The following is a 20,972-nucleotide window of genomic DNA, read 5'->3' as shown; positions in this document are numbered from 1 at the left end:
TTGTTAATATGCATGGCTTGGGCTACTGGTTTAACACAAAGCTGTGTTGCATGACTGGGAAATTGTATTGAGAGAAACTGTCTGCCACTGGAAGCATCACTACATTTTTTACTTTCTCAAAACTTTATAAAGAATGAGTTACCTGATACAAACTTGGATTGTCTACTTTATGGGTTTGATCTTGGCAAGCTCCTTTCATCTGTCCTAATTTTCACATAGGCATTTCGTTTATTTGTCTTAAGATTTCAGGAAGTTTTTATACTTGGTAAAAATCTACTTAGAAAAATATGTTATGGAGTGTAAAAAATCAAAACCTAAAAGCCTAAAAAAAGAGATGTTAGCATTACTTCAGTAATTGGGAGTGCTCATTAAGTTTCAAACTGTTCTAATTTCTTTAAAAGTGCATTTACCTGTTTCCCAGATTTAATCTATAGTTATACCCTATAGTGAGTCTGGGAGCACAAAATTCCAGATCTCCTGAATTCTGAATATCTGAATATTGAGTATACTTCAGTGAACCGGAAATACAGTTGAGGTTTTGTGATGATTTGAATAAACATACACGTAGAAAATGAAAATGTTTTAACTGTAGTTCAGGGGCACAGGGGAGACGAAGCATCAGCTGACTGTACTTGGTATACATGCTACCGTTGTCATATGCACCTAAAACTGTACATGAGCCTTCAGTGGGCACTGAGAAATGTAACCAGAGAACATTTATTTTACTGATGTCTACAAGAGAAATCTTGTCTATTACAAGTATTCACTTTGTGTGTTCTCAAAGGCCAGTAATTTTACTCTTTCAGTCAATTCTTGACTTCTCTTTCCATTTGTTCTTTGTCATATTTTCATGCCAAAACCATTATCCCTATTAGGTCATTTGTGTGATGCTGATGAGTGCTTTTATGATCTCTGTAATGCTGTCAGGTGTGTGCATTGTATTTTATGTTCCTAGTAATTCCAATGTAAAATGCTGCTCATATTCTTTCAAAGTGTACTTGCTTGTCTTGGCATAATATTGAAGTGTTATGGAGCTTTTTGTTCTTTGAGGAGTTTAGAAAACACTAAATCTAAACAAAAATTATCAAAGGTGTCAGATGTCTTTTTCTGAGAAATCCAATTTTTCTTTTTTAGAGCAAAATTTATTCATGCAATTCAATTTTCTTCTTAGATCTGATTTCATGAAATAGAGTATTTCTCTCATGGAGTAAATTGCCTGCCTTAGTCAGTGTGGGGTGTAGCTGTGGCTTCCTTGCCTTAGAGTTTCTTATCCTCATTTCCAATCCTAATGAGAAAATGACTGAAATAGCATAGCCTAACATAATGTCTTCTATGCAGTGTTCATCAAACCAGAGAATGGAGGGAGGAACGTGACCTAGATAGTGTGATTCCAGAAACCCTTGTCTTAAAGATTCCTCATTTCCCTTAACTGCTTCTCCCATAGCAAAATACTTCCTTCTAGGTCACTAGAGAAGAGCTGAAAGAAGTGCTAATGAGAACTTTCTCTAGGACTGAATGCTGAGTTGAGAATGCACTTAAAACTTATGCCTCTGCAGACTGCTCTTTTGTAAAAAAAACCCCAACCAACAAACAAAAATCAACAAACTCTTTTATTCTGAATTCTTCCGGAAATTCCAGTGGATGTTTAACAGAGAGCTTTCTATATTTTTAAATAAACATTCTCACCCACCTGTGCATCAGACGATCAGTTATTATAATCACTCTATTGCCTTGCTGTCATTCATATTGTTTTGTCATCTAATGCAAAAGAATAAATAGGTTTAAAAGTGTGTTTCCTGTTAAATGGGAAAGAGTTACTCTAGCTGACAGGTTTGGGGCATGTACCAGGTGGTGACAACCATGGACAGTGAAGCTGGAGCCTTTGGTCTTTGATTCCTGTATTCGAGAGGTTCCCTGACTTGCATAGTGCCTTATGTGGTTATCTTGTGGTTTTCAGTAGGTTCCATTCCAGATATAAACAGTTTACCTTCTGGTAACTGTGAACAAAAAAGCTATCCCCACTTCCTCATTAGTTTCCTATAACTCTTGAGAAGTATCACAGACAGCAGGATGTGAGGGAAAGCACTTGTTTTTTGTTTTGTGCTGTGGAGAACAATGGTGTTACAGAGTCACATGATATTATGTATAAAACGATGGAAATACTTTCAATAAGCTCCAAATACGGCTTTATAATTTTCACTTCTCTAGTCAGGTTAGCTTAGTATAAAGTTGATTCCTCTCTGGAGCATAGCTTCTCTTTTGTCTTACTGTACTTCATACGTTCTTGAGCAATCAGAACTGTCTTCACACTTCTGAATTTTCTTTAAAGTGCATTTGGCCCTTGTAGTTTTTGCATGAGCTTCTGGGAGCTGGATGTTTGAATGCCTAGAGACTTACCTTCCATTCCTCTGGGTTTTCTGCCCCCGCCCCGCCCCCCCCCCCCCCCGCCCTTTTTTTTTTTCTTATAGCTAGACCTACTCTTTGACATCTTATTCAGCTGACCACTAAGAGCAAATTTTGTTAATTTTGTACATTTTCACCTTCATTCAATGGTTCTCTTACCTCCACAACTATTACTAGTGATGTTAGTATGGAGCTTGGAAATAACTAGTGCTTTTCACAAATCTCCCTGTTGCCTTTATTGAGTAATAGAATAGGTATTCAAAGTTCCCACTCTTTTGATAGGTTGTCACATATTAACTGCTGAATGAAAGGTTAGCAAACAAAATGTTGAAAAATAGCCGTTCTTCTGGTAAGATAATGCTTTTGGATTAGAGAAGGGTTCTGTCTTCAGTCAGTCAGAATCTGAACCTTGAAAGCTGAACAAAATGGAAGTGGAAATGAGAGGAGATGTCTGGCTCACCTTAGAACACTGCAAAGTCACCAACTGCCTGGGTTTATAACCTTTTTATGCCTATTGATTGATCTGGTGTGTGAAGATGGTAGAAGCAGATGGGCTGTATCTCCAGGAATTGTTGTATACATGTAGTAAGGCATGAAGAAAATGTGCTACAATAAGTATGCAACTTCTGATTACAAGATTATGGCTGATTGAAATAGGTTTTGAGACTAGAGGCTAATATTTGACTGAGAGAACTTAACTCTGCCCACTCAGCTGTAAAATCATATTCTAGAATTAAGTTTCTCCTAGAAGCTGCAAGCTGTGGCCGGTGTACATAAATTATAGTGTTAAATGTCAGAGTTCCCCAAATAAGTTTAAGTAACAAAATGTCACTGATTCCTCATGGAAAACTGTGATCAGACTTTGGATCTCTGCTGTTAAGACTTTCCTTGTTGGGTGAGGTGTAGATATGTGACCTAGAGGTTGGTTGTGCTCATAGTGTCTTACATTGTCAACTGTCTTCATGTTTGTCATTCGTATGCCAGACTCATTTGAGAAGCTGACGCAGGGCTAATCTTTTAGTGCCTCACTTTTCCTCATATCCCAAATCCTTTCAGCAACTAATACATCTTTAGTGCCCTGCCATCTTTCCTACTTTGATAGCAAAGATGAAGTCACATAATGCTTGGTCCATCAGCATAGCCTGGTGAAGTTGACCTTTACCAAAGCAAAAAGCCTGGCTGTATGGGTAGGCTTGTAGTTACAGTGGGTACCTGCTTCCATGTTGCAGAGTACAAGCCTTCTAGGCAGAAGGTTAACTGTTAGTAGAGAAGATGAAATGCTCTTTTCTTTCAGGTCACCATAATGGGATGACACCAGTACCAGAACACAGAGCTCTGTGCTGTTACTGAGAGCTTTGTAGGTGATAAAGGAAAGTTAAACTAGCAAGAAGTCTCAGTGCGCCTGGGCAAGGTATCCTATCATAGTGATACTTGTCAAGGAAATTATTTATAAAGTTACTTTAAACAGCTTTGTTACAATTCATCAAGTGACATTTTATCTGTGGTTATGGAATCTTGTATGTGTATGTGTTACCAAATTAAACTGTCCTTTGTTTTACTTAAATGTAAAATGTATCAAAGTTTAAATAATTGTAAGGAAATAAGTAAGATCTAGGACTAACTAAATGAACAGGAAAACCCGCAGAAGACAAAAGGTTTAAATAAATGTTACAGGCAAGATTTAGGCTGTCCTGCTGCTGGTGGATCTACATAACACTAAGATGCTCTACTCATCTACCCTACAAAACGCTAGAAACAAACAGTTCCCATTAGGTACTTAATATTTGCTATAACATGAATTTTACCCGGAATTAATTACAGGTCAAGACAGGCAAGTGCTAGTAGTACTAGGAAGGCGATTAAAGAAATACATGTGTGGAAGCTTGTGTATAATCAGAAGCTTTTATCCTGCAGTTTTAGTAAAGTCTGATGTATCCATTCAGACCAAAAAGGATTGATTTAACTCTCTTATTCAGGAATTGAAATGTTGCTTTGAAAACAATTATATGCTCTTGTATTACTTGTCTATATTGTGTAACTAATTACACACACACCCACCCCGCTTGGTAGTTGTAACAACATTAATTTTCTGGCATGCTTATTACCTGGGAATTTTCATGAGAATAATTTTGTTTCATGTAATACAGAAATTTCATATGATTTTAAGTGTAAAGCAACAGGGAAAACTACTGTGGAATGTATGTAGTTCTGTAAAGACTAATTCTTAAACACAGATTTAGGACCTATAGATTCCTAGTTATCAGGTTGGCTCTCAGCTTTTGGTGTGCCATCATACCTAATGATTCTTTCTTTCTGATTACTATTGTAAGAGCAACACTTTTATGTTAATTACAGCAGCAAACGAGTTAATTCCTGACTGAATTTTCAGTTATGACAGAAATCTCAGTTGTGACAACTCTATACTTTCCCTGCAGAGCTGAGACTTGAAAGGTGCATGATCCAGGAGGTCAGCATCTTAACAGCCAGAGTTTTGGAATCTTTTGGGAGAATAGTGGGCAAATTTAGAGATTAGGGTTAAGCCCAAAATAAAATAATGGATATGCTTTCTGTTGTAACAGTCATATGTCCTTGCATTTTTAGTATGTATGTTTTGGAACAGGAAAACACAGCTGAGCTTGTAAGAAAACTTTATTCTTTTATTTTAAGGTTAACTATACAGTCACAATACAGCCATAAAAAACCAGTTTTTCCTGGATGTCTTTGTGACTGACAGGTGACTTCTGAGCCAGCTGTGTGTTGTAAGTGCTTCCAGTCTGTTAGCAGGTGGTGCAATCTATGAAGGCCACTTGGGTCTTCAACACAGCTACTGTTGTTAATTGAATGAATGTGAAAGGTCTTTTTGCAGAACAATGTTGTTTGAGTAATAGAAATTTAGTGCACGTACTCTGTTGTGCCTTATTTAGCTCTGTAAAAAGAGGAGTGTCTATAGTGTATAACAGCTCTCTTAGTTCTGTGGCTATACTTGTGCAGAGTTGTTTCCCATGTTCTTGTCAAGCCTGGGAGTTGGCAGAACTGATGCCCTGTCTTCCTAAAGCTCCTGAGACATTTCTGCAGCTGCAGCTGTGGGCTGCTGATTTTTTTGCTCTACGGTAATGCTGTAGCCACAAGAGGGCAGAGGTACCTAACGCTGTCGTAGTTCGTGCCACACGGTGTAAAATATTGCTGGTGGCAGCATCTTTGTTCAGCTTGTTGGAGAGCTTGCAGCATGTAGATAGATAAGCACGGTGGTGCATGCTCTTGGTGTAAAAGTAATTGAATGGATCCTTAACTGTTACTTGTACCTGTGGTAATCAGTCATGGTAATGATATTAGTATAAAATGTAAATATTTTTTGTTTTATTTTCTACTTACATATTTAGAGACTAGCAGATACGCATTACAGTAAGGCAGGGAAGCCACCTAAATTGTTTTGTCATGTGTAACTGCTTTACAGGGTGTTAGGGAGTTGACCTAAAGCTAAATATTAGTTGCTGTCTTGCTTCCCTTCTGGCAGGTTTTCTCTGCACTTTTGCATCTTCAACTTACTTGGCAAGGGGGAGGCACTCTCCTGGTACTTTATTATGTAGTTTATTGCTTCTCCCTGGCATTGTATTGAATAAGTAATAACCACTGATTAGTAAACACTCACTTAGAATGCTAATGAATATTTGAGAGAGGCAACTAGCTCATAAAAAGGAAAAGCTTTCAAACTAATAGGATGGCATTACAGACAATTACTTATGGTTTGATGATTGCATGGTGGATTTAGAGTTTTGCATTAGTCTGTAGCTCTTAATTCTATTCTGACTTTTCTATTAACTTAGAGTGTATGCTCGGACAATTCACTTAATTGTTTTTAATCTTGATTATGCCACATCTTAAATTTTACAGTGGTGCCCAGGGTTATTAAATAATCCAGTGTCTACTGTGGAATGTTTTGCCATAGGAAATTGACCCTACAGCATAACAGGATTTTGAAAGAGTGGGACAGTTGTATGGGAAGCAGAACACCCATGGATGAAACAGTTACTGATAAACCAAGAAAATTTTGTTAGATTTGTGTTAGGGGTTTAAGCCTGTCTCTGGCTGTGGGGAATTGGAAAGATAGTACATGGAGAAACAGCAACGCTGCAGCTTCATGTAGGGTTTGTGAAGGTTCAGGAAACTTTCTGTGAAACATTCATTGTTTCTCACTAGCTACATGATCATATTCTTGGATTGATTTGTAATGAAACACATTATGATTGATTTGTCTCTGAAACTTGAACTGAAACAAGCAGCCCTGAGATAATAATAAAGGCAGTGCTAACATAAGAAGTGATGATCTATACAGCTGAAAGATTCACTTATTGTGTTGGTATTCAGTAAACAAAAAGAGGTGAATAATGGCTTTCCTCTTTAGTTCTTCTATCAGTGCTGCTTTTCAATCTGATATAGTAACAGACACTCATTCGCTGTTCCTCAGCTATTGTAAATTACACTTTTTACTCTATACTAAATAATGTATGCAGATGCTTTCATTTTCATTCTGGTTTGTCAGATGATGACTAAGCCCCATGCAGCCACTCGTTCACTCCCCCCACAGTGGGATGGGGGAGAGGATCAGAAGAGTGAAAGTGAGAAAACTGGAGATTGAGATAAAGACAGTTTAACAGGTAAAGCAAAAGCCACGCACACAAGGAAAGCAGAGCAAGGAATTCATTCACCGCTTCCCATGGGCAGGCAGGTGCTCAGCCATCCCCAGGGAAGCCGGGCTCCATCACACGTAACGGTTACTTGAGAAGACAAACACCATAATGTCGCATGTCCCACCCCTTCCCTCCTTCTTCCCCCAGTTTATATACTCAGCGTGACGCCACATGGTGTGGAATATCCCTTTGGGCAGCCCAGGCCAGCTGTCCCGGCTGTGTCCCCTCCCAGCTCCCCGTGCCCCCCCAGCCCTCTCACTGGCAGTGGCCAAGAAACTGAAAAGCCCTTGGCTTAGTATAAACATTTTATAGCAGCAATCAAAAAGCATTGGTGTGCTGTCAGCATTGTTCTCACAACAAATCTGAGGAAAATTAACTCATATCCCAGCTGAAACCAGGACATGGATCTTGTAATTTAGTAAATGATGTGTCCATTGAAAATGTTACTACTGCTTTTTTTCCTGGCATGGTCTGTATGTGCAAGATGGGGAAAAACAGTGGTGGAGCTGTTCACTTTTTTTCTTTCTGGAAGGAGAAGCAGGCTTATTTATGGGTCAATAGTATGGCCTGGCAGCCAAAAGGTCAAGCCATGTCCTGAGGTGCATCAAGCCAGAATAGCTAGCTGGTTGAGGAGGTGGTTGTCCCGCTCTACACTGCACTAGTGGGGCCCCACCTCAAGTACTGTGTCAGTTCTGGGTGCCTCAGTATAAGAAGGACATCAGCTATGGGACTGTGTCCAGAGAAGGGCGACCAAGGTGGTGAAAGGCCTCAAGGGCCAGACTTACAAGGAGCAACAAAGGCCACTTGGATGTTCAGCTTGGAGAAGGGAAAGCTGAGGGGCAACCTCATTGCAGCCTACCATCCTCCTCACGGGGACAGCAGAGGGGAGGCGCTGATCTCCTCTCTCTGGTGACCAGCAACGGGACATGGGGAAGTGGAAGGAAGCTGTCAGGGGAAGTTCAGACTGGACATTAGGAAAAGGTTCTTCACTGAGAGGGTGGTTCGTTGCTGGAACAGGCTGCCCAGGGAAGTGGTCACAGCACCAAGCCAGTCAGAGTTCAAGGAGTGTCTGGAAGATGCTTTAAATCATAGGGTTTAATTGTAGGCAATCGTGCAAGGAGCAAGGAGTTAGACTTTATGATCCTTATGGGTCTCTTCCAACTTGGGATATTCCATGGTTGTGTGTTCTTTATACACAGTCCATACTAGAATGTTTTTTTTTATTTCTGCATTTTAGGTGCCTTATCAGGAGCCAGAGAAAGCTGGGAGTATGATTCAGGAGCAAGAGACCTTCAGAGTCCAGACCTCCAGAGTCATTTTACACTACAAAAGGTGTTGGAGTATGGTAGAAGCAATGTGACTCAACAGGCTGCTCTGCAAAGACTTCTGGCTCAGACCTCAAATTTTAGCAACTCAGTTGGAGGAAGCTACTTAGAACTTGCCAACACTGTAAGTGCATTTTGACTTGCTTAAAAAATACCATTTTGGAAAGGTAGGAGCGGTTTCACATTTGATTATATTAAAGGATGTAGAATGCACTTAACAGAAGTTTAAGTAGAGCTGCTTTAGAGCAATATAGCTGTGCAAAAAGAGTGGCTTGCACACATCTGTTTCTGGATAGAAACTGTGAGGACACCTTTTTGGATTTGGAGTTCACTCAGGTTTGAAGGTGGATATGTACTAATATGTCCTCTGTCTATGCTCCTGGCTGATGATGATTCAGAAATGATGGGCTTTCGTAACATGTTTTACAGTTGCAATACAAAGACACAGGGTGCAGTGTTATTACAGAATGCAGAGCGTGAAAGCTACTGCATTGCATTGACATGTAGAAATCTTTGAAAATGCTGAAGGCTCATAAGAAATAAAAATCCCCAGATATTTGGGGGTTCTTTTTATTCACATCTCTAAATTCCTTCTATGCTTACTCTTACAAAAAATGCCTGATCTTTGTTTTAACAAGCATCTGTTATATTTCTGCTTTTAAATGTTCTATGTTCTTTCAAACCATAGCAGATTTAGCAGTCTCTCATTTATATGTAGATGAATACAATAACATCTCCATATAACTCCTGCTGAGCATTGATGTCATGGGTCATATGTAAATTTTTGTTTTGGCTTAAATTGTAGAGAGAAAGGAATGGGAGAAAATGACAGAACGGTAACTGTTTATGTTTATTCCCTTTACACAGTTTTTAAAACTGAGGGGCATGCTTACTGCAGTCTAAATTTAGACTCTTTAAAGAGATAACATAGCTGCCTTAGAGCTATGACTTAATATGGGTACTTCCTTCTCTGTCTCTTTCTCAGATTGTTTTACCTAACTGCATTTGCCACAATGACAAGCCAAGCCGCTCCCTCGCATTCATTCTCAGAAATGGCAGATCTCAGCTTTCACATTTTGATAGGTTCAGTCCAGGGAACTCTTCCAGTTGTACATAAGGAGCTGACCAGACTCCATTGTACTGCAACCAGGATTACCTCAAAAAAAAAAAAAACTGATGGAGGTTTAATAACTGCATTTCTTCCCTTCAGGAGTTGATTGCATTTCTATGTAATAGCAGGACAAAGATTTAAAAACAGACTCTTACATGGACATTTCTCTCTGGAACTCTAAATGCTGCTAAAGTGTAACCAGAGAGGTTTATCTTCTTTAGAATCCATTTTAAAAAGCCGAGCAGAGCCTTTCTGTGTCATCCTGCTGCTGGATGAACAGTTCTGGCAGCTTCTCCCAAATGCATCTACACAGGCTGTATGGACCCCTTGAAAGCAATGTTTTTTACATTTCTTTGTAGATGTTTGGACTTTAGGCTCAGAGGTCTAACAAAGTAACTATTGTATGGTGAACATAAACCAGATCGGTGCTTTCTGGTTGTAGTCATGTGACTGTTTTTCTCTCAGTACCTCAAAGTGCTTTTCCCTATTGGTACGTCAATTCTTGTTATTTTATTTCCTGTTTGTATTTCTGACAGCCTTCTTTTGATTTTAAACTGTGCAGTCAGGCTAAAGACATCCCTGTGATGATTGTGTACTTCTACAGCACAGATTATACTCCTCAGTCAATACAGAGGGTTTCTATGCTGACCCTAAGATTTGAGTTGGCCTTTTGCAAAAACTAAATGAACATCAGTTCGCTATCACTTTGCTTAGTTTTTGTAAAGTCAATTTTTTTAATGCCTTTTTGAAATCCTGCCCATTATTTGTAGCTCTACGGAGCTTTATGAAAATATAATACCTGCTTTGAAGCGTTATTCCTCTTCCTTCACAGGAGCAATGCAATTTTAAAATAATTGCTGTTTGAAATGTAACCATTCATACTGATTCCATATGTTTTTACTTGTTCATTTCACATCATTTTGCTATGTTCTAGTTTATTAACACATGTTCAGTTTCAGCTTTTGTTTTACCTGGATAAATTTATTCTGTAGTCTTTATAGGGTGTGTAATTCTTTCCATGTTTTTCAGATTCACATTTTTACACCTAAGTATTAAGAACGGATTTCTTTTTATAGCTTTTCGCCTTGGTAACACTATTTATGATTAACATTAACCTTTAATGTGAGCTGTCACCACTTACAGATGATGTACCTGTTCATGCCAGTAGGTTAAATACTACAACAAGTATCTCTGATAGGAATCCTTGTATGTGTTCCAAATGTGATTATTTCTGAGCTTGGTTTGTATTGCATTGGGATGTAAGTAATTTAAATATTCTTCATGGATGGAAAAGAATTCAAGCATTTCAAAGGATTTCTTTGTGCGTGTGCATGTTTGGGAGTCGTTTTTTATTTGTACTTTAATCTTCAAAGATGAACAAGGATCACTAATGTGAGTAGTCATATAAATGTGGTGAAACAGCTGATTTGCGTGGTCTCATATCTGTTCACTTCCCAGGAAGCTATGTGATCTTGTGTTCCCTGCAGTGCTATCAGGAGGGATGGCACTCTGTTGTAGGAGCTGAAGTGTTGGTGTTCTCAGAAAACATCACCCAGGGCAGCATCTCAGTGTGATAGGCATATTTCACATTAGAATTCCAGTGAATTTAATAAGCTGAAGTGGTAAGATCTGGATATGTTTAATTCCCTTTTCATATTCTCCTTACACATGATTAAAATAGACTAGATTAACTTGAAAAAAAATTTTTTTTAGTAGGATGTGTGCATATAAATGCTAATACATGTCTGTGTGCTTACTGTTAGTTCCTGTTGCCTTAATTCTTGTTGTTTTAAGATGAATGTAGTTGTTGTCACAAGTAGCTACATTTGGACAAGTAAAACTAATTGGGATTCTTTCATTTGCCATGATGATATGATCTCATACCTCTGTTCTTTTAGCTGTAAATAACTAGTTTGCTGAAAAAGTCTCTGCACAAAGATCTTACATTTTTAAAATATGACTACAAGTATATTGAGATATGGGACTTTTTTTAACTATCCAGTACCTGGACTGGTGTGATCCAGGATCCTTTAATCTCTGGGGTTTCCTCCCAAAGATACTCCAGCTATATTGGTAGCTTTTTGCTTGCACCTTCCTCACCAGAGCAATTTTGGTTGAAAACATTTAAAAAGATTTGATGAGGGTATGGTTGCCTTGCAGAGGGGAAGAATACAGCTATATTTTGGAGAACAGAATGTGGTAGCATTTCTTTGTGACCACTTGCTTTTAGAAGTCTGTGTTGCTATTTCCTCCTCAAAGCAACTGTGCAAGTACCACAGATATGGTTGTCACTAAGTCAGAGAGAAGGGCAGATTTACAGAGTTGCCAGGATGCTTTATCTTGTGCACAGCTGTCAACGCAAGATGGATGTCTAGGTAGGAGAGCATTGGTGCAGATTGCTCCACCTGCCAAATTGCACTTCTCATCTGAAGGGGAGCTGGTTTTGGAATGTCTCCACCAAGAAATAAAGAGAAAGCTAATGCAGCAAGATTCTTAATGCATCTTGTAATGACTCTGTACCTTCCTCAGCAATTCCTGTCTGATTTGCATGTGTGTGTACCTCATTTGCAGGTACTAAAGACTTGTTGAGTTTGGGAATGGACTGTTCTGGTCCTGCATCTGTGTGACAGCCTGTGCTTCCTGTATTCCTGTAGAATTAAGGTGACTAAACCTAATTTAGTTCTGACTGTGGACTCTCTGTGCCAAACGTAGATATCATCTCTGTTGGGTACACAACCCAAAAGTTTATAAAGAAATATGGAAATATTCATAGCAAAGCAATATGTAGTTGTATTAGCATTAGTTTCTCAGCGTGATCACTAGCAGATAAGAACTTAATGTCTTTGTCCTAGGAAGTGTCATGTTCTCTGAAAATAATTCTTACTGTTACACCTCTTTGTTAGTCAGACTTGGTGAATGTTTGCATTGCTAATTTTTCCTCCTTAAGAGCATTTAGCTGCAAGTTATGACAGATGGAACTACTGTTTTGAGAAAGCTATTCTTTTTAGTTGACGTAGTTTGTACTGAGTGATAATATTCCAAAAGTCAGTACTACATTTCTCAGGGACAAGTGGCTTTTCCTTTCTCACCTAGATGGGAATCCATAATCAGGCGAACATAACTTGCTGTGGCCTATTTATATGAATAGCTTTTTGTTAGAAAAGAGCACACTTAGTATCATTACTGTGTTTACGTTTATGTCAGACTGTAGTGCAGCTGGTTCTGGATAACTGCTTGAAACAGCATTAATGGGCTTTTTCATCCTGAGTCACAATAACCATTTGTGTGCTCTGAGATGCATGTAAATGTGAATAAAGTGATCCGCATGTAAATTCTGTACTGCTGTCATGTTACTGAGCTTCTAATGATTTCTTACAACGCCTTGATGTTATAAAATGTACTTAGTACTTTAGCAAGAGAATGTTACAGAGGTGCTTGGCATTTGGCGTATATTCACAAATGACATTCTGTAATGAAATTCAAAATGTTGAATTTAATCTCCTCCAGCTCTTTCTCCAGCACTACAGGCCAATTGACAATACATCAATTATTCTGTTACTTACTACCTTACCTCCCAGTTTTGCTGTAAAACAGCCAGCTGATACTTCTAGTGTCTTTTGCTGTGTGACTAGCAGGGGATGTGCCTATGTAACTAACAATCTTTTCTTACAAAGACTGATGTGGTCAGATTATCCACTGATGACAGATGTCTGCTTGTCCATCTTACATATGTAGGTTTTTATTTGGCACAAGTCACCGTAATGTTAGCGTGTTTAGAGGGTAAAAACTGTACTGTTGAAAAACCCCATAGCACTTACGCTCCCTAAAAGCTGTAAACTTCATATGTGTACTATAATTTTTTAAAGCTACATTTTTGGCTCATTTTAACTAAGCTAGTAAACGTAGGTTTTAAAACAGACTCCTTAAAACCAGCAAGGATTGTCTGGTTGCCAAAGAAAGCAAAAATACTTTTGTAGGGCATGCAGAAAGAAAGGGCTTTGTAGAGATTTGTGGCAGTCAAGGTATAGTCTTACAGCCACCCTAAATATGAACCACTTTCTCTATTGTTTCATTTATAGCCATCAGCTGTAAATTAAATTTGAATTTTATTGAAATTGCAGAGGTATTTCTTTTGGGAAATGAAATTTTAAGGGAAAATATAAAGGAAATCTGAAGACAGAACTGTATTGTGAAAGGTAATTCCATGGTTGGTTTGTAGACTGTTTGGTGTCCTTGTTAATGAGAACCAACTGTAAAGTGACTCATTTAATTTCTAAAGTTTTTATGGCTTTGGTTTTAAGACTCAGTTGTATTGGTATGTTCTTTTCTAGCAAAGTCTGCCCCTTTTTCTTCTCACCCCTATTTCCAAATCTTCTCTGTTTTTAAACTGTTTGTTCCGTGGTTTGGGAAGCTGGGCTCCTTCAGGTTTCCCACTTCTTCCCTTATAGACAGTGAAACTTGGCCGCAAAGCATCGGGTATGTCATGCTCTCAAGGCACAACTTTTTGGGTGGGAGGCAGTGATGTCTATATCCTTTGTAGGATATGTCGGAATTCAGTTACTTGAGTACAGATTGATTTTTCTTAAGTTATTTTGTTGGGGAATCTGTTCTATATTCGGGAACCAATATGTACAGTAAACTGTGGGAGCAGAGTTTCTTCCTCTCCCCACCTTGCAACCATTTGTTTTCTATGTCCTACATGCAACTTGCATTACAATTTATTTTTTATGCCAATAAAAGCTATTGCAGTAAAAATGTAGCCTAACGGTTCCTTCAGCTGGAACCCTAGTAGGTAGGAAGGCCTGAAGCTGAAGAAGATTATGGTGGTGTGGACAGTACAGCCTACTCTTTATAAAAAGATTTGTGCCCAAGATAACCTTGCCTTTTGTACCTTTGCTTCCAAACTAGGCATAATTTCCATTCTGCCAGGCTAAAAATAGAATCCAAGAATTCCATTAAAGCAAGAACTGGTTATTGGAATATAGATTCAGTAGGCTTAGCTTGTCAGAAAGCAGACATAAAAGCAGTTTTGTCTGACAGACATTTTTTTATGTTTAGGAATGTAGGAAGCTGTTTGCTGTTTGTCTTTGATTTCCAGCCAGTATTGTAATGGAGTTTGTTTGTCTGAAGCAGGCATCAGGTGTAATAGCGTTATTCATTGTGTTTATACAGTCCTGGCTTCCATAGCCCTCTTAATAGTGCTCTGTTATTAATTTTCCCAAGTTAAAATGGACGTTATGGATTAGGTCTGCCAGGACTCATCTGTTTTATATGAAATGTAGTTTTTCTGTCATTTGAACTTGCTAGATTGTAACAGACATAGAGGGGAGCAAAAGGCAAATTACAAAGTTTCTTGAGAATTCCATTCAGAAGCATATATGCTCAGGTTCTTTTTTTATTATTTTTTTTTTATTATTTTTTAATTCTGTTACTGTTTCCATCTGCAGACTATCACAACGTGATCGGTGTCAGCGCAGGGCACATTTGTCCAGGCAGCCTTTTAATATATTCTTTTGACTTAGGCTTTTAATTGGATCTTTTATGTGACAGTTGAACAATACCTCTTACAAGCGTATAGCAAAGGTGAGCTGCACAGAATGATGTTTTTTGACCCAGCTCTGCAGTTGTAATTGGATGATGGGAACTGGCATGTGGCAATCAGGTGCTATAGAAAAGAGGCGTCTTAACAAGTGTGTGTGAGTAGATGTTTTGAAGGTCTACAGATAAAGTTTCAAAACTTCTAATTTAACTTAGTTGCAAGGACTTTGTATCTTCCCCTCTGTCGCCGCTTAGGAACTGTCTTTATGCATCCTGTTTTGTTTGCTGTAGTTAAAGGAGCTCAAGCTCCAGTGCAGGTGTTCAGATCTTTTTACTTTTCCAAACTTACTTTTTTCCCAAGTTGTCTGAAATGAAGAGCAATTCACCTGGTACGTTGGGTCAGCACCATAGCACATAGCTATACAGAATATAGTATTAATATTATTACCTTGCTTGGCAGTGGATAGGCTGAGCCTGAGGCCCAGGATTAGTCTGTTGAAGCAACATTAACCTCCTGGATTCTGTGTGCCAGAAAGATTACCCTGTAGCTCTTGTCACAGGGTCTTCTGGCTTACCAGCTTTTCTGCCTGCTCTCTTGAGTGTGAACGGTTGACCTGATGTAGTTGCAGTTGGCAATGCTGAGCTTCTGCGAATCCTCATTTATTAAAAATATGAGAAGACTTATTCCCCCTCCCCTTCTACACACATACGAAACCCTTTTGTCTTGGTTACATGATATATAGGAATTTAGAAATTAAAGTGCAAACCTTAACCACAGTGCTCAGTTGAAAATGGACTCTAAAAAAAGTGATTTTGCAGTTCAGTGCTAGTTCACTTGTAATGGAGTAATCAGCCATTCATTACCCTGCCAATGAAGTGAGACAAGGCAGGGTTTCCATAGAAGTCTGTCAGTGCCACGGTTGAATTCATCAAGATGCTCCTGCTCCCTGGAGCAGGTTCTTTGTCACTGTCAGGTCTGGGACACTGACCTGAGGCGGTGCAGGATGCTGCCACTGTTCAACCTCTCTGCTTCTTTCTATGTTCTGGGTTGGTTGGTTGTTTTTTTTTTTAAATGAATATATGGTTGTCAGCATAGCTGTTTTGGAACTATTTTTGGTGCCAGTGCAGAGAAAATGGGAGGTGAGTACTTCTGCACAGGTGCTCTCTTGCACTTACTATTTCTGCTTTTTGTGAAGAACTGTTTCAGTGTGATTGCTTCATTTTGGGCTAGAAAACCACATTATCATTTCTCAGGTGGGAGACAGATTATCATAATAGCTATGTTGCCAGTATATTGGTAAACTCCACTTTTTATCACAGTAGGAAGCAATCAAAGTACACTTGGAGTTTCAGAAAGGGCAGTGTCTGTTCTGTGAAAAGTTCATAATGAAATAAGGACCCCAAGCAAGGTTTGTGCCTTTAAGCTAAATAGCCATCTCTAATATCTTATACTGAGTTTTGTATTACTTTACCATCTTGAATGTATAATTTTAGGCAAGTAACTGGAGAAAAAGACTTTTTATCTTTCTACCCTATGAATTTTTGAAGAGATTATAAGTGTGTATTATTGGCCGAATCTAATTTTTACATGAATATTGATTGTCTGGTATGCATTATGAAAAAGGAGGGAAATGGTTTTTTTTCTGTAGCACCTGTGGTGATGTCAGGGGTTTCTTCATAATGATGAAATGGCTTCTGCCAGGATTCTAAATTGTAAGGACAGAACAATTGAGACTTTTTTTTTTTTAGAGATTACTTTGTTTATTTGCTTTGGTTTAGTTGGTTGATAGACCCTTATCTGAGAGTAAACAGTAGAAATATTTAGCAACTCGTTTCTGAACTTAATGAAGTAAGAGGCTATCCAGATGAAGCCTGAAAGAAAAGAACATTTTAGCTCATGTTTCATGAACCTGAAGAAAGTGAAAGTGATTTCAGAAAAGTGTAAACAGGTCTTGAATTGTAGAACCAAAGAGACCATACAAGAAAGTCAGAGATATCATAGAATCATAAAATCATTTAGGTTGGAAAAGACCTTTAAGATCATCAAGTCCAGTCATTAACCCAGGACTGCCAAGTCCATCACTAAACCATGATTCCACCACCTCCCTGGGCAGCCTGTTCCAGTGCTTCACCACCTGTTCAGTGAAGAAGAAATTTTTCCTTATATCCAGTCTAAATCTCCCTCGGCATAACTTGAGGCCATTTCTTCTTGTCCTGTCGCTTGTTATCTGGGAGAAGAGACCGACCCCCACTTGCCCACAGCCTCCTGTCAGGGAGCTGCAGAGAGCAGTAAGGTCCCGCCTGAGTCTCCTCCAGACTAAACACCCCCAGTCCCCTCAGCCGCTCCTCATCAGCCCTGTGCCCCAGCCCCTTCCCCAGCCCCGCTGCCCATCTCTGGACACGCTCCAGCCCCTCGATGTCCCCCTTGCAGTGAGGGGCCCAGACCTGAACACAGGGTTCGAGGGGCGGCCTCAGCAGTGCCCAGGGCAGGGGGACGGTCACTGCCCTGGTCCTGCTGGCCACACTGCTGGGGACACAGGCCAGGGTGCTGCTGGCCGCCTGGGCCCCCTGGGCACACTGCTGGCTCCTGCCCAGCCGGCCGTCACCCAGCACCCCCAGGCCCTTTCCCACCAGGCCCTTTCCAGCCGCTCTGCCCCAGCCTGTAGCGCTGCGTGGGGCTGGTGTGACCCAAGGGCAGGACCCGGCACTGAGCCCTGCTGAACCTCACACAACTGGCCTGGGCCCATCGCTCCAGCCTGCCCAGGTCCCTCTGCAGAGCCTCCTGCCCTCAGGCAGGTCAGCACTCCCACCCAACTTGGTGTCATCTGCACACTCACTGAGGGTGCACTGGATGCCCTTGTCCAGACCATCAATAAAGATATTAAACAGGACTGAACCCAATACTGAGCCCTGGGGAACACCACTTGTGACCGGCCACCAGCAGGATGTAACTCCATTCACCACCACTCTCTGGGCTCGGCCATCCAGCCAGCTTTGTACCCAGCAAGGTAAATCCTTACCATGAGCAGCCAGTTCCTCCAGGAGAATGTTGTGGGAGATGGTGTGAAAGGCTTTACTAAGGTCCAGGTAGACAACACCCACAGCCTTTCCCTCATCCACTAGGCAGGTCATCTTGTCATAGAAGGAGATCAGTTAAGCAGGACCTGCCTGTCATAACCCCCTGCTGGCTGGGCCTGATCCCCTGGTTGTCCCGCACATGCTGCGTGATGGTGCTTACGACGATCTGTTTCATAATTTTCCTTGGCACTGAGGTCAGGCTGGCAGGCCTGTAGTTTCCTGGATCCTACTTGCCACCTTTCATGTAGATGGGCATCACACTGGCTAACCTCCAGTCTTCTGGGACCTCCCTGGTTAGCCAGGACTGTTGGTAAATGATGGAGAGTGGTTTGGTGAGCTCCTCCACCAGATCCCTCAGCACCCTTGGGTGGATCCCATCCTGCCCCATAGACTTGTGGGTGCATTAATGCTGAAGCAGTGTTGTTTGCTGTCCTTCCCAATGTGAAATGAAATTGACAGATATGAAGTCTGAAGTAGAAATGGGTGAAGCAGAGGTAGGGCAGTCTTCATTGCAGGTTATGATGAGAAGCTTAAATGTAGAAAGATGTATAGGAAAAAGGTCACTGAGGAGATTTAAAAGGTGCATGACAAAGCAGTTAGAAGGGCAAGAAAACAAACCAGACAGCGTGTTAGAATTGAGAGCTTGGATTTTATGTTTAACTATCCAGGGAGAGAAGAAAAATAAAACTCACAGACCTTAAGAAAATAAAGAAATACTCATACTTAGTGGATAGTAACTGGTTAGGGAGTTGAGGAAATCTGTAGACTAACTTGCTGATATTCATGAACAGCCACTAAACTGTGCAGCCAAAGGAGACAGCAAGTAAAATAAACTTCAGATGAGGGCTGTAGGAATTCAATTAAAATAATCTTAAATTTATTGATAGTAAAATAGGTCTGGTTGAAAACTAGGGGGTTTGATTCACCAGAGTTTTTATATATATCTTTTCAGTTCACACCATTTTTTGAAGTAATTTTTCTTATAATTTCTGCCAAAATAAAGCTCCCCAAACCCCATAAGTGGTCAGTGAATTTGATGTTCTTGTTATTTAAATGCTCATGCCAGCCAAAAAGCCATGTAGAGCTTCAAGCAGGGATCTGTCAGACACTCTCCTTGCATTTGCCAGAATTCATCTGACTGAAAATCTTTCAAATGGAACATTTCAGTGAATACAAACTTTCAAATGCTTATACATACATACCTATATAAGTACATTTATGAAGATAGGTGTGTGTACATACATGTATATAATATGAGTGTATCTATATGTGTATAGTTTTTTGTGTAAGTATGGATAGTATATATAAGTCACACACACTGCATATACACAGATATGTGTTTGTACGTATGTACATGTACTTAGAAGGTATCTGTCAGTTCATCTGTTAAATGTTCGTAAGAGATCTTGACCATAGATGGTGAAATGGGATGCTTGGCTAGGTGGAGGGTGAAGTGTGCCAGGTGCCAGGATCCCTCCACCTTCTTTGTGTCACTGTGGGCACTTACATGGTCACTGATCCAAGTGGGGGAGTTGTGTGTTCCATGTGCCAGTGGTAATGGAAGTCAGAGTGGAGAGAAACATTATAATTAAGGAGAATAATTACAGAATGACCACACATAGTTGTCTTGGAAGAGTTCAGGAGTAAAATTGAAGCAGGAAGCTGGGGAATTGGGTTGATGAATGTTTGCAGAGATGAGATTATGGCTGTAGAGTGGGGACTGGAACTGGAAATAAACATGTGTGAAGTATAAGATACAAAACCAGGAAAGTTTAGGAATTAAGAGAGAATGTAAATAAGGAAATCTCACTGTTGGGGATCAGGAAAAATAGGAGAGACTTATCAGGGGAGTCCTGACAAATGTTTCTTGTGCAAGTGAGAATTTTGGAAAGAAATTCAGTTCATAATCATGAGGGATAAACATGAGGGAATACAGGTTCTGATAAAGTAAAAGGTAGGTATATTAAAGGTAGGATTATTCTACAGGCATTTTACTAAGAGTGGTCATATTTTAGTGCATATATGCACTAAATCAGAATGGCTTCCAAGATTGTAGGGACTGGCGGTGAAATGAGTGGATTTACCTTGTGTCTAATAACTGGAGGAATGCATTACTGAACTGCGGGAATGCTGGGCAATGAAGGGAAGCTAACCGGAAGTATGATGGCATGAATTGTAGCCTACAATGGTCTGGTTTGTGTTTTTAGGCAAGGAGCAAATGAACAGTCATGATAATTAGGTGGCTGCAACATGAAAGAAGCATAGAAATTGATACTGTCTCTCCCTGTTGTCCTGACAGACAAGTCTCTGACATGAATAACAGGCACACATTGACTTCCTGGTCCTTTTCCTGTCCTGACCTGATGCTAAGGCTCGGGGGGGTCAGAGGGAATCAGGATGAATGTGATGGCTTTGGGTTAAATGACAGAAAATGAAAGGAGCTGTTTGACAGATTGGTGAGTAGCTTCATGGCATGAAATACTGGAAGATGGAAAAAGGGATCAAATGTGAACTCCCCAAGGAGACTGGTTGGGTCAAGGACATGACTTTTTAAGTGGATTAAGTATTTCAGGAAGTGTGAACAGGTGAGAGTAGCTGATTGAAGTGCTATTTGGAAATTATATTATTGTAGACATGTTATCTGGTTTAGACTAATCAAGATGGTGTGACTGAAGGAAAGAAGGTAAGTTTGCTTGTGTTTTCTTCATAGAGTGCTTCATTCTTCAGTATAAGGTTACTTGCAATTGTTTCAAATGAGTTGGATTTTTTCCTTTCAAACCTAGGTGTATAACCTTCACTAGCATTAATTAGAACAGTCCGCATCAAGAA

The 20,972-nt window shown here is 39.9% G+C and overlaps 1 protein-coding gene across 2 annotated transcripts in view; it reads left to right on the top strand.

Annotated features, from left to right (window-relative positions):
• The window catches only part of MCC (MCC regulator of WNT signaling pathway), a 230,775-nt gene that overhangs the window by 36,079 nt on the left and 173,724 nt on the right, over positions 1-20,972 (top strand). For both annotated transcript variants that reach the window (XM_055698403.1, XM_055698402.1), the window contains exon 3: positions 8,329-8,540. In XM_055698403.1, the coding sequence (XP_055554378.1) occupies positions 8,329-8,540 (212 nt within the window). The remainder of the gene's footprint in view (positions 1-8,328; positions 8,541-20,972) is intronic.

The sequence above is a fragment of the Falco cherrug genome, chromosome Z, assembly GCF_023634085.1.
Source record: "Falco cherrug isolate bFalChe1 chromosome Z, bFalChe1.pri, whole genome shotgun sequence".
Lineage (NCBI taxonomy): Eukaryota > Metazoa > Chordata > Aves > Falconiformes > Falconidae > Falco > Falco cherrug.
Note: the sequence above shows the minus strand (reverse complement) of the source record. Positions and strands in the feature narration are given on the sequence as shown.